Genomic DNA, 13,646 nt, shown 5'->3' on the forward strand with positions numbered 1-13,646 from the left:
GGCCTTTTTTTGTCTTCAATGTGCTATGTTTTTACCTACTACAATTTGACACCTCCTCTTGATCCTCATTCGTTCTCTCTTGTTTTTAGTAATGAATGAATAACTACATATAAACAACATTTGGTTTGAATCAATGTTATGTGTACTGAAATTTCGTCAGATCTACTTGTGAATTATAAAGACATTAGTGGGTACAGTTAAATACAGATGTTGACATTAGCTCACTTAGCATTAACTTTAACTGCACATTTATCTTCCATAAAACGGATTAATTAATGATCTTGTCAATAAATGTTGGAAATCTTGAAATCTGAGGGCCTCAGCTGAGTTCATAAGAAGTGCTTGCTAGAATTGTTAGAACATGGTGTCTTACTGTATCTAAATTTGCCTTCATAATGACAGATGGGAAGTTAGACATCACATTGCAGGTAATGAAAACACTAGATGAACATATGCTTATGAAGTTAAGCATGTGCAGTTCAAAAAAAGTTGAATTAACATTAAAAACATCTCAATCCTGAGTTATCAGGTAAAGGTTAATATCTGAGGATATCAAAAATATAAGGGGAAAAAATTATGTAAACTTTCAATAACCTCACACCAATAAATGCAGGCCGATCCTTTCTAAATGGTTGGACATTCTCTTATTCTCTCCAATTATGGCAAAATCTGACATAGTGGATATCACCATATAACATAACCTAAAGCAATCATTCTGATGAGGTTCTTTGTGGTATGATAACATCTGCACTCAAAACAACAGAATGCAGTAAATGGTAAAAACTTATATTAGATTCACTACATGGCCAAAAGTATGTGGACACCTGCTCATCAAACATCTCATTCCAAAATCATGGGCATTAATATGGAGTTGGTCCCCCCTTTGCTTCCATTCAGCCACAAGAGCATTAGTGAGGTCGTGCACTGATGTTGGGCGATTAGGTCTGGCTCGCAGTCGGCATTCCAATTTTTATTTGATTTATTTCACCAATTCATCCCAAAGGAGTTCGATAGGGTTGAGGCCCGGACTCTGTGCAGGCCAGTCAAGTTCTTCCACACCGATCTCGACAAACCATTTCTGTATGAACTTTGCTTTGTGCACGGGGGCATTGCCATGCTGAACAGGAAAGGGCCTTCCCCAAACTGTTGCCACAAAGTTGGAAGCACAGAATCGTCTATAATGTCATTGTATGCTGTAGTGTTAAGATTTCCCTTCACTGGAACTAAGGGGCCTAGCCCGAACCGTGAAAAACTGCCCCAGACCAATATTTCTCCTCCACCAAACTTTACAGTTGGCACTATGCATTTGGGCATGTAGCGTTCTCCTGGCATCTGCCAAACCCAGATTCGTCTGTCGAAACTGCCAGATTGTGAAGCGCGATTCATCACTCCAGAGAACGCGTTTCCATTGCTCCAGAGTCCAATGAGGGGCGAGCTTTACACCGCTCCAGCCGACACTTAGTATTGCGCATGGTGATCTTAGTCTTATGTGCAGCTGCTCGGCCATGGAAACCCATTTCATGAAGCTCCCGACTAACAGTTCTTGAGTTGACATTGCTTCCAGAGGCAGTTTGGAACTCGGTAGTGAGTGCTGCAACTGTGGACAGATGATTTTTATGCGCTATGCGCTTCAGCAGTCAGCTGTCCCGTTCTGTGTGCTTGTGCGGCCTACCACTTCACGGCTGAGCGGTTGTTGCTCCTAGACGTTTCCACTTCACAATAACAGAACTTACAGTTGACCGGGGCAGCTCTAGCAGAGCAGAAATTTGACAAACTGAGCTCTTCGGTAAGGCCATTCTACTGCCAATGTTTGTCTATGACGATTGCATGGCTGTGTGCTCGATTTTATACACCTGTCAGCGATGGATGTGGCTGAAATAGCCAAATCCACTAATTTGAAGGGATGTCCACATACTTTCGTATATATAGTGTATGAGTTATACAATATCTTACTTTACCTGATTAACATTAAACATGTTTCATATGTATCATTTCCTGTCAATGTAGAAAAATATTCAATAATATTTAAAGCAGATGAACCAAGGAAGAAATCAACAATTAATGTGAAAGCCATACTGTATCTATGGTATTTTTCTGTGATTTTGGGGAATTCGGGTTTGTTTTGTGAATGAAGAAATGCACTGCTGACCTGTCAACAAGTAAAGTACCTGCCAGCTGAGATCACCTTACACCATAGTAGACATGTTCTAGTTCTAACTTCTGATCACCTCTTGGTGCATCCTCTCCACAATCTCACAGTGGTACAACATAATAATCTTCTATAGCATAAAAAAAATTGACCAAAAGTGCAATTACTTCTTCTCATGGAGACCTAATAACATCTGCCTTATGCCAGAAAAAAGTAATTCCTTTGTCCTTCTTGAACAATGTTTGACGGTGGATCATCTGTTTCTATTTTGGAGTGACGGGAGTCATGTGAAGTCCTGCCTAAGGATGGCACCAATGACCAGACACTTTAGGAGGAGGAAGGGGGATCCAGGATGCATGACTGCTGTCTCCAGAGCAGAGAAGACCCCTCTACCTATCCGAGAGGCCAAGGCTGCCTGAATACTGTCTGCTTGACTGTAGCTCCAGTCTGCTTGAGTAGAAAAACACACCGTAGAGAGAGATCCTTCTGTCCACGTTGGGTGAGTTCCCCCAGCATTATCTCCATAGCCTGTGCAGTGCCAGGACTGAGAGGGCCAGGCTGGCCAGCAGGGCTGCTGAGGGGGAAGGATGTGTGGCTGCTGCTGAATCCTCCACCGGGCCGCTCCCGCTCCGGTCCGCTCCCACCACCGGGGCCTCGGTGCTGGCAAAGTCAAACTCAGTGACGCAGGTCTCCGTGCAGCCGCTGCCACTGCCTGAGCCACTGCCCTCATCACCTGGACAACAGCACAGGAACACAGAGGGCACAGTACGCAGTCAATAAATATACAGAGAAAGTAACTGACAGAGAGAGGACTATTTATCAAATACACTTTCAACGTTGAAGTGATCACATGAATTTAGAAATAATTACTGCATTTTTTGAACATGAAAAGGTGAAGTATAAAAACAAAAAACAAAAACTTCTATACTTGCACAGTAGGTATACTGGGAAAAACTGTATAGCTACAGTATTTCTTAACAATATAATATATATTTAACAAAATGTGTGGAGTTACTTACTTGAGTCTTGAAAGTAGATATCATTGCCATTGTAGGCATTTTTTAACTTGTTTGTCATCACTCTCAGAGCCATGATCTGCTGGCGAATGAACGTGTCCGGCCTGGTGATGTCCACGCCCACTTCCGGGTTATTCACCTGATTGGTCAATCCGTCTTTCATAACCTCTGGGAAATACCTGCCAGGCAGGACAAAAAGAAGATGACTTAATTTCATATGTACTAAAAAGAGAGTTACCATAGTTACCACTGAAATCCCCTGGAACTGTTTTTGATAGAAATCATGTCTTAAGCACACTGAGAGAAACCAATTCATTAGGCAATTAGCAGAACATTTCATGTGTAACATTGGAGCAACACACTGGGGTGAACGAGAGTAATGCCAGAGCGGTTAATGACACTCGACAGCCTCATTAACCCTTAGCCTACAATTTCCGCAGCCCCGCGGAAGTCAAATTTACATAATACAAAAATCCCCATCAAAATCCATCTGTTTAAGCTAGAGATATTTTTTTGCATGGGCTGCGTCTCAGTCCACAGAAATCAGCCTTCTGCATCTGCGGTGAAAGGTGGCAGAGCTAGAGCTGTGTTTGTCAGTGTAACGATGTGCGCTGAGAGTCGGGTTCAGGGAGTGAGTGTTTAAATAAATAAACACAACATAATACAAAATAAGAAACACGAACAACGCACACACATGACACAGGAACAGAAACAATAATGCCTGGGGAAGGAACCAGAGGGAGTGACATATAGGGAAGGTAATCAGGAAGGTAATGGAGTCCAGGTGAGTCTAATGATGCAGAAAAATGTATCCATGCTTTTGCCACTTCTAGGTTAGACTACTGCAATGCTCTACTTTCCGGCTACCCGGATAAACCACTAAATAAACTTCAGTTAGTGCTAAACACGGCTGCTAGAATCTTGACTAGAACCAACAAATTTAATCATATTACTCCAGTGCTAGCCTCCCTACACTGGCTTCCTGTTAAGGCAAGGGCTGATTAATGTTTTACTGCTAACCTGCAAAGCATTACATGGGCTTGCGCCTACCTATCTTTCCGATTTGGTCCTGCCGTACACACCTACACGTACGCTAAGTTCACAAGATGCAGGCCTCCTTACTGTCCCTAGAATTTCTAAGCAAACAGCTGGAGGCAGGGCTTTCTCCTATAGAGCTCCAATGGTCTGCCGACCAATGTGAGAGACGCTGACTCGGTCTCAACCTTTAAGTCTTTATTGAAGACTCATCTCTTCAGTAGGTCCTATGATTGAGTGTAGTCTGGCCCAGGAGTGTGAAGGTGAACGGAAAGGCACTGGAGCAACGACCCGCCCTTGCTGTCTCTGCCTTGCCGGTTCCCCTCTCTCCACTGGGATTCTCTGCCTCTAACCCTATTACAGGGGCTGAGTCACTGGCTTACTGGTGCTCTTCCATGCCATCCCTAGGAGGGGTGCGTCACTTGAGTGGGTTGAGTCACTGACGTGATCTTCCTGTCCGGGTTGGCACCCCCCCTTGGGTTGTGCCGTGGCGGAGATCTTTGTGGGCTATACTCGGCCTTGTCTCAGGATGGTAAGTTGGTGGTTGAAGATATCCCTCTAGTGGTGTGGAGGCTGTGCTTGGCAAAGTGGGTGGGGTTATATCCTGCCTGTTTGGCCCTGTCCGGGGGTATCGTCGGACGGGGCCACAGTGTCTCCCGAACCCTCCTGTCTCAGCCTCCAGTTTTTATGCTGCAGTAGTTTATGTGTCGGGGGGCTAGGGTCAGTCTGTTATATCTGGAGTATTTCTCCTGTCTTATCCGGTGTCCTGTGTGAATTTTTGTATGCTCTCTCTAATTCTCTCTTTTTCTTTCTTTCTTTCTTTCTTTCTTTCTTTCTTTCTTTCTTTCTTTCTCTCTTTCTTTCTTTCTTTCTTTCTTTCTTTCTTTCTCAGAGGACCTGAGCACTAGGACCATGCCTCAGGACTACCTGGCCTGATTATTAGAAGTACATTTGATTGATGATGCGCAGGTGCGCGTAACGATGGTGACAGGTGTGCTTCATAATGAGCAGCCTGGTGACCTATAGGCCAGAGAGAGAGCACACTTGACAGTCAGGCCATAAGACATCCTGAAAAAGGGATCCTCTCACAAAAAAGTCTGTAGTGTCCGAACGGTTTGGCAATCGGCTTCACAAGACTCGTCTGAAAGTCGGTACAGCCTCTTCTGCCAACTTCTGTCTATAACGTCTGAACGGTTTGGGCTACACACTAATATGTCCTCTGAAGGTTCCCGGTACCAGTTAAAACAATGAATGGAAGTACAGTACATATGGAGATAGTTTAATGCCTAAAATAAGGGGTTAAATACATGTAAAATACATACAAATAGTTTCCTGATCTTTCTTATATCTCTCAGATATAGGACAGACAATTCAGAACAAACTTTGTTTCGATTTTTTTTACGGACTGTCTGTTGTTCCATGTAGTGAATCTGTTATTCAATGTGTTTCTATTGGCGAATAGCAGTAATGCCAAATTCAATGTTTCATCAAATAATTGTTTTATATATATATATTTTAATACCTTAAGGGATCTTAAAATTCTGAATCAAAGAGCTAAATGGTCCTTGGTATGACCATCTTAAAACAATTCCATATGTTAGCTTAAAAGCCCTCCCCCAGCTTAGACAGGGCTTAGACTCTAGAGGGTTTAAAGTCTGTTCTGGCCTCCCCTGCATGCTGTGTCTGTTACACAGAATTCTCCAGAACAGGCTGTGGGCTCTGCACCCGCCAGTTGAATAAGAAAGGACAGAGACAAAGGCTGGACCCTCCATGTAGCTCTCTACCATGTTATTTTTGTCCTCTGTATTCCTTCTGACAGGCATTAATAGCACAGGTCTGTTAGGGGTCACCAGGGTGAGTAGAGTGAACTCTTGAACTGCACATGTCTCGGGAATGTGTTTACACACCACAATATATTTCACCCGGGGAAATGTTACAGGGGTCACTTTCTGTTTTTTTTCACAACTCAGTTGCCACTGCCACCCACAAGGGGCTGTGCTATGTTATATTTAATCTCCAATACTAACTTTGTTTTCCTACATCCACCTATCCGTGCTAGTCTGAAACAGTCTGGCAGCACACCAACACACCAAGAAGTACAATTTTTGTACGAGTCATAGTTGAAATCAGAACCTCTTGGTCATCAAAACAAGAAATACTAAACTCACAAATAATAGACATTGAGCTGTTACAAAAAAAAAACATTTCCTACCATTTACCAGCGTAAAAATCTATCTGCCAATCTATTATCCTTGGAATACCCACAAGACCTATCACCGGTTATATTGCTCAGTAAGTGGAACAAAACTTGGAATGGAGTCAAACATGTGGTTTCCATATGTTTGATGTGTTTAATACCGTTCCATAAATTCCATACCAGCTATTACAATGATCCCGTCCTCCTATAGCTCCTCCCACCAGCCTCACCTTCCTCGGAATCTTTAGTTGTTTCTATCTCAAACTTTGGGTGTTAAACGAGGGCCAACCAGTAGAGGCAGTATGTTTCTACCAGACAACCTGGCATATCAAGAAAGACGGGAAACAGATGTTCAGTAGGAAACACACAACAGGAGGCTGCCGAGGGACAAATGGAATGGCATCAAACACATGGAAACCTCTCCAGTCATTACCACGAGCCCGTTCTCCCCAATTAAGGTGCCACCAACCTCCTGTGAAACACACACAATCACAATTGTTGAATAAATGCAACCTCTATGTAATTAGCATATACTTAGGAAACAACAAAATATTACATTCAAAATATTACAACATAAATGAGCTATGCTATTATTATTCAAGTGAAGTCACCCAGCAAGTAGTCAATATGCACATGTTAAAGTGGATTATGACTTTGGAATAACAGTAGTTTATTAGTCTCCCCTTTTGGGACAAAGCAGCATTTAACTTCAATTGTCAAACATTTTGGTTGCTAATGCAATTAGTTCCAGCAACGGGGCATCATGCGGGTTATAAAAAGACATCAAAGCAAATGAAAACAAATATTAAAGGCCCTCTCCAGGGAAGGCTCAGTTTGGTTCTGACGCTTTAATGTTTCCCAACTCCTCGGAGGACTTTGGAGTGCACAGCAATTTGTCTTCCACTTGTTTTGCCATGCCTCTGCCAGAAATGTCAAGGCTCTCCAATAGTTAGTTGTCGTATTTGGGTCAGTGAAAAATACATAATAAAAGAGGTACTTAATTCAGGGATCAGACATATAATGGAAGTCATTTAGTGCTAGTTTACCTAAGTGTTCAGGGTAAGCAGCATGTGTTTGGGTGCGACTACAGATTTCTGTAGTCCAGTTTTACCTGCCCTTGGTGTGCCCATTCCAACACTGGTCGTCATCGGTGGCATTCCCTGCTGTCACCCTGTGTGGCTGGCAGATGTCCTCAGGCAGGTTGGACCACAACTTCTTGAACAGCTTCAGTTTCTCCTTGATGTCAATCACCTGAGCATGTGAAGTAAAGGGAGACCAATTGACAGCATTGACTTGGGTATGAGACTCAATGGTCCATAACCTCATCATCGAGTGATACTTCATTTTGCTAGAAAGACTGTAGTGTACACTTGACACTCTATCAAGACATTGAACACAGATATTGCAGCTAAAAGAATGGTCAAATTGTGAATGTACATTCTGAGAGTATACACGTTTAAAAATCAATTTCACTCGTAGCTCAAGGAGACAATGAAGCTGTCCCCTATAGAGAACGTATGGGATGAAGGCTGATGTAGAGAAAAGTCCAGACCAGCAGAGCCCTCCAAAGACACATTTACCTAGCAACCACGCATCACAACCACAACATGCCTGGCAACTTGCACCATCAACCTGGATGTTGTATTAAAAAGTTTGGATTTACATCGTTCACAGAAGTTGAAGGGAAACCTGAGTGTCCCCCTTATCTGTCTCCCCTTGTCATGCTATGAGGAGCAGGGGAAATTGTAGTGAACCTGTAGTTGAACATGAAAGGTGCCGTACTGACAGTGGGGTCGCTGCTGTAGGCCACTGCCACTGCTTTTGATGTGTTAATCCTGTCACACGGATGCCAAAGCATGTTAGCAGCTCTGATGCTGCTGCCCAGAGGGGCCAGGATACCACTCAGTGCACTAACATCACCGGCCATGTTTCACTAAACCACACAACTGACTGCACTAAGATTCAATTCTTTGGGGATACACTGGGTGCAAATGGCTTCCTATTGCCTATGTAGTGCACTACTTTCAACCAGGCCCATAGGACTCTGTATAATATACCTACCATTATATGAGCTAAGATGACACCGGGAAATATGGATCCATGTGATCTCACCATCAACAAATAGAGATTAGACTGACACAACTCCGATACGTTCCTTTATAGCGGCCCCTGATTACCTTGTGATCTGAGGAATAAAACATACTGTACTGTGCAGCTAGAGAAGGCAGTGGTGGCTTTGTTGGTTGGTGGATGGTTTTAAAAGAACATTCAAGAGATTCATTTTGGGCAGTCTGCTTTACAGAGCTTTGAGAAATAAATGTGGGCTTGAGCTTTTGTACAGTGCATGCTCATGCATTTTCCTTCATCAATCTACACACAATACCCAATAATGACAAAGCAAAAACAGGATTATAGACATTTTTGCTAAAAAAAATAATAAAAAATAAAAAAATTCACACAAAAAAAACAAAAAAACTGAAATATCACATTCACATAAATATTCAGACCTTTTATCCAGTACTTTGTTGAAGCACCTTTGGCAGCGATTACAGCCTCGAGTCTTCTTGGGTATGAGTTTCTTCCATTCTTCTCTGCAGATCCTCTTAAGCTCAGTCAGGTTGGATGGGGACCGTCACTGCACAGCTATTTTCAGGTCTCTCCAGAGATGTTAGATCGGGTTCAAGTCCGGGCTCTGGCTGGGCAACTCAAGGATATTCAGAGATTTGTCCTGAAGCCACTCCTGCATTTTCTTGGCTGTGTGTTTAGGGTTGTTGTCCTGTTTGAAGGTGAACCTTCGCCACAGTCTGAAGTCCTGAGCGCTCTGGAGCAGGTTTTCATTAAGGATCTCTCTGTCCTTTGCTCTGTTCATCTTTCCCTTGATCCTGAATAGTCTCCCAGTCCCTGCCGCTGGAAAACATGCCCACAGCATGATGCTGCCACCACCACGCTTCACCGTAGGGATGGTGCCAGGTTTCCTCCAGATGTGAAGCTTGGCATTCAGGCCAAAGAGTTTAATCTTGGTTTCATCAGACCAGATAATCTTATTTCTCATGGTCTGAGAGTCCTTTAGGTGCCTTTTAGCAAACACCAAGTGGGCTGTCATGTGTCTTTTACTGAGGAGTGGCTTCCGTCTGGCCACTCTACCATAAAGGCCTGATTGGTGGAGTGCTGCAGAGATGGTTGTCCTTCTAGAAGGGTTCTTGGTCACCTTCCTGACATAGGCCCTTCTCCCCCGTTTGCTCAGTTTGGCCAGGCGGCCAGCTCTAGGAAGAGTCTTGGTGGTTCTAAACTTCTTCCCTTTAAGAATGATGTGTTCTTGGTGACCTTCAATGCTGCAGACATTTTTTGGTACCCTTCCCCAAATCTGTGCCTCAACACAACCTTGTCTCGGAGCTCTACGGACAATTACTTCGACCTCATGGCTTGGTTTTTGCTCTGACATGCATTGTCAACTGTGGGATCTTATATAGACAGGTGTGTACCTTTCCAAATCATGTCCAATCAATTGAATTTACCACAGGTGGACTCCAATCAAGTTGTAGAAACATCTCAAGGATGATCAATGGAAACAGGATGCACCTGAGCTCAATTTCGAGTCTCATAGCAAAGGTTCTGAATATTTATGTAAATACGGTATTTTTTTCATATAGATTTGCTAACATTTTCTTAAAAACAGTTTTAGCTTTGTCATTATGGGGTATTGTGTGTAGATTGATGAGAAAACATATTTAATACATTTTAGAATAAGGCTGTAACGTAACAAAATATGGAAAAAGGGAAGGGGTCTGAATACTTTCCGATTGCACTGTAATGGTAGTTGTGTTTAATGTGACTTTAATGATGTTATCATGAAATTGTGATGGGGCTCTAGACTCAACAGGTTGTGTTATCTTACGTCGCTCCATATTCTCATTGATCATATTAAGGGGGATCCATTCTCAAAATTCATTCCAAAATAAGTGAATAGATATTAAATATATATTTCTTTATATCCCACATTCTTAACATTTAAATATATAACTTATATTCCTACAGAGTGAACAAAGACCATCTCCAGAGAGAGAAAATATACTTTGAATGGAATCCAAATGGAATTTGACTTTCTACCTCAATCTCAAATACTTTCAGCACACCAAAGGAGTGAGAATAAAGAAAGAGGAGAAGGCAGAATGTGCTTTAAAAAAAAAAATAAGTAGACCAAATGCAATTTACTTCTATAAACTGTTTTTGAATCTCAGTCCCCCTCTTCATTGTGCATTCCCTATGAATAAATCAAATGGTATGATGACTGCATCAACAAGCTGATACAGGCAGGATGGCAGTATGGCAAACTATGACCACTAGATGGCACTACATCTCTTAGAAATTGAGGGAGTGCGTGTGTATGGTGTGAGTAAGTGAGAAAGAGAGAGACTGCAAATTCAACTGCAAATTCAACACTGTGTACCAGCCTTTATACATGAATGTATTACATTATACATGAATGTATATTAATGTACACTGAGTGCACAATACATTGGGAACACCTTCCTAATATTGCATTGCACCCCATTTTGTCCTCAAAACAGCCTCAATTCATCAGGGCATGGACTCTACAAGGTGTCAAAAACGTTCCACAGGGATGCTGGCCCATGTTGTCTCCAATGCTTCCCACAGTTGTGTCAAGTTGACTGGCTGTCCTCTGGGTAATGGACCACCCAAAACAGTTCTTGACACACTCAAACCGGTGCCGGCACATACTACACAAAGGCACTTCAATATTTTGTCTGGCCCACTCACCCTCTGAATGGCACACATACACAATCAATGTCTCAATTGTCTCAAGAATTAAAAATCCTTCATTAACCTGTCTCCCCCCTTCATCTACATTGATTGAAGTGGATTTAATGTGGCATCAATAAGGGATCATAGCTTTCACCTGGATTCACCTGGTCAGCGCCTTCAGAAAGTATTCACACCCCTTGACTTATTCCATATTTTGTTTTGTTACAGTCTGAATTGCTCACCCAACTACACACAATACTCCATAATGACAAAGTGAAAACATGTTTTTAGAAATGTTTGCAAATGTATTTAAAATTAAGTCAATATATGTTTGAATCACCTTTCACAGCGATTACAGCTCAAATCAAATCAAATTTTATTGGTCACATACACATGGTTAGCAGATGTTAATGCGAGTGTAGCGAAATGCTTGTGCTTCTAGTTCTGACAGATGCTAGCAAATTATCTAACATGTAATCTAACAATTTCCAACAACTACCTAATACACACAAATCTAAAGGGTGAATGAGAATATGTACATATAAATATATGGATTAGCGATGGCCGAGCGGCATAGGCAAGGTTCAATAGATGGTATAAAATACAGTATATACATATGATATGAGTAATGTAAGATATGTAAACATTATTAAAGTGGCATTATTTAAAGTGGCATTGTTTAAAGTGACTAGTGATCAATTATTAAAGTGTCCAGTGATTGGGTCTCAATGTAGCCAGCAGCCTCTGAGTTAGTGATTGCTGTTTTAGCAGTCAGATAGCCTTGAGATAGAAGCTGTTTTTCAGTCTCTCGGTCCCAGCTTTGATGCACCTGTACTGACCTTGCCTTCTGGATGGTAGAGGTGTGAACAGGCAGTGGCTTGGGTGGTTGTTGTCCTTGATTATCTTTTTGGCCTTCCTGTGACATCGGGTGCTGTAGGTGTCATGGAGGGCAGGTAGTGTGCCCCGGTGATGCGTTGTGCAGACGGTACCACCCTCTGGAGAGCCTTGCGGTTAAGGGCGGTGCAGTTGCCATACCAGGCTTGATACAGCCGACAGGATGCTCTCAATTTTGCATCTGTAAAAGTTTGTTGGTTTTGGTTGACAAGGCACATTTCTTCAGCCTCCTGAGGTTGAAGAGGCGCTATTGCGCCTTCTTCACCACACTGTCTGTGTGGGTGGACCATTTCAGTTTGTCTTTGATGTGTACGCCGAGGAACTTAAAACTTTCCACCTTCTCCACTGCTGTCCCTTCGATGTGGATAGAGGGGGGGGGGGGGGGGGGGGGGGTGCTCCCTCTGCTGTTTCCTGAGGTCCACGATTATCTCCTTTGTTTTGTTGTCTTTCCGGGTAAGTCTCTAAGAGCCTATAAGAGCTTTCTTTTATAATGTTTGCCCTTTTTTTATTCTTCAAGCTCTGTCAAGTTGGTTGGTGATCGTTGCTAGACAGCCATTTTCAGGTCTTGCCATAGCTTTTTTGTCTATTTAAGTGAAAACTGTAACTAGACCACTCAGAAACACTCAATGTTGTCTTGGTAAACAACTCCAGTGTATTGGGTTATTGTCCTGATAAAAGGTGAATTACTTTCCCAGTGTCTGTTGGAAAGCAGACTGAACCCGGTTTTCATCTAGGATTTTGCCTGTGCTTAGCTCTATTCTGTTTCTTTTTATCCTAAAAATCTCCCTAGTCCTTGCAGATGACAAGCATACCAATAACATGATGCAGCCACCACCATGTTTGAAAATATGAGGAGTGGTACTCAGTGATGTGTTGTGTTGGATTTGTCCCAGACATAACACTTTGTTTTCAGGACATAAAGTTAATTTATTTTCCAAATATTTTGCAGTTTCACTTCAATGCCTCATTGCAAACAGGATGCATGTTTTGGAATATTTTTACTATGTACAGGCTTCCTTCTTTTCACTCTGTCATTTAGGTTAGTATTGTGGAGTAACTACAATGTTGTTGATCCATCTTCAGTTTTCTCCTGTCACAGTCATTAAACTCTGTAACTGTTTTAAAGTCACCATTGCCCTCATGGTGAAATCCCTGAGTGGTTTCCTTCCTTTCCGGCAACTGAGTTAGGAAGGACGCCTGCATCATTGTAGTGACTGGGTGTATTGATATTGATCCAAAGTGTAATTAATAACTTCACCATGCTCAAAGGGATATTCAATGTCTTTTTATTACATTTTTACCCATCTACCAATAGATGCCCTCCTTCGAAAGGTATTGGAATAAAAACAGTGGTCTTTGTGGTTGAATCTGTTTTTGAAATTCACTGTTCGACTGAGGAACCTTACGTATACTTTTATGTGTGTGGTACAGAAATTAGGCAGTCATTCATAAATCATGGTAAACACTATTATTGCACACAGAGTGAGTCCATGCAACTTATTATGTGACTTGTACATTTTTACTCCTGAACTTATTTAGGCTTGTCATAACAAACGGGTTGAATACACTTCAGCTTTTCATTTTTTATGAA

General features: G+C 42.2%; 1 protein-coding gene across 2 annotated transcripts in view; it reads right to left on the minus strand.

The window, feature by feature from the left end:
• Positions 1-280: 280 nt before the first annotated feature.
• gpc6b (glypican 6b) overlaps positions 281-13,646 on the minus strand; it is a 118,786-nt gene continuing 105,420 nt past the window's right edge. For both annotated transcript variants that reach the window (XM_024004643.2, XM_024004649.2), the window contains 3 exons: positions 7,509-7,648; positions 3,169-3,344; positions 281-2,882 (listed from right to left, as the gene is read on the minus strand). In XM_024004643.2, coding sequence (XP_023860411.1) covers positions 2,665-2,882; positions 3,169-3,344; positions 7,509-7,648 — 534 coding nt within the window. In that variant the 3' untranslated portion in view covers positions 281-2,664. The remainder of the gene's footprint in view (positions 2,883-3,168; positions 3,345-7,508; positions 7,649-13,646) is intronic.

This window comes from Salvelinus sp. IW2-2015, linkage group LG2 (assembly GCF_002910315.2).
Source record: "Salvelinus sp. IW2-2015 linkage group LG2, ASM291031v2, whole genome shotgun sequence".
Taxonomy (NCBI): domain Eukaryota; kingdom Metazoa; phylum Chordata; class Actinopteri; order Salmoniformes; family Salmonidae; genus Salvelinus; species Salvelinus sp. IW2-2015.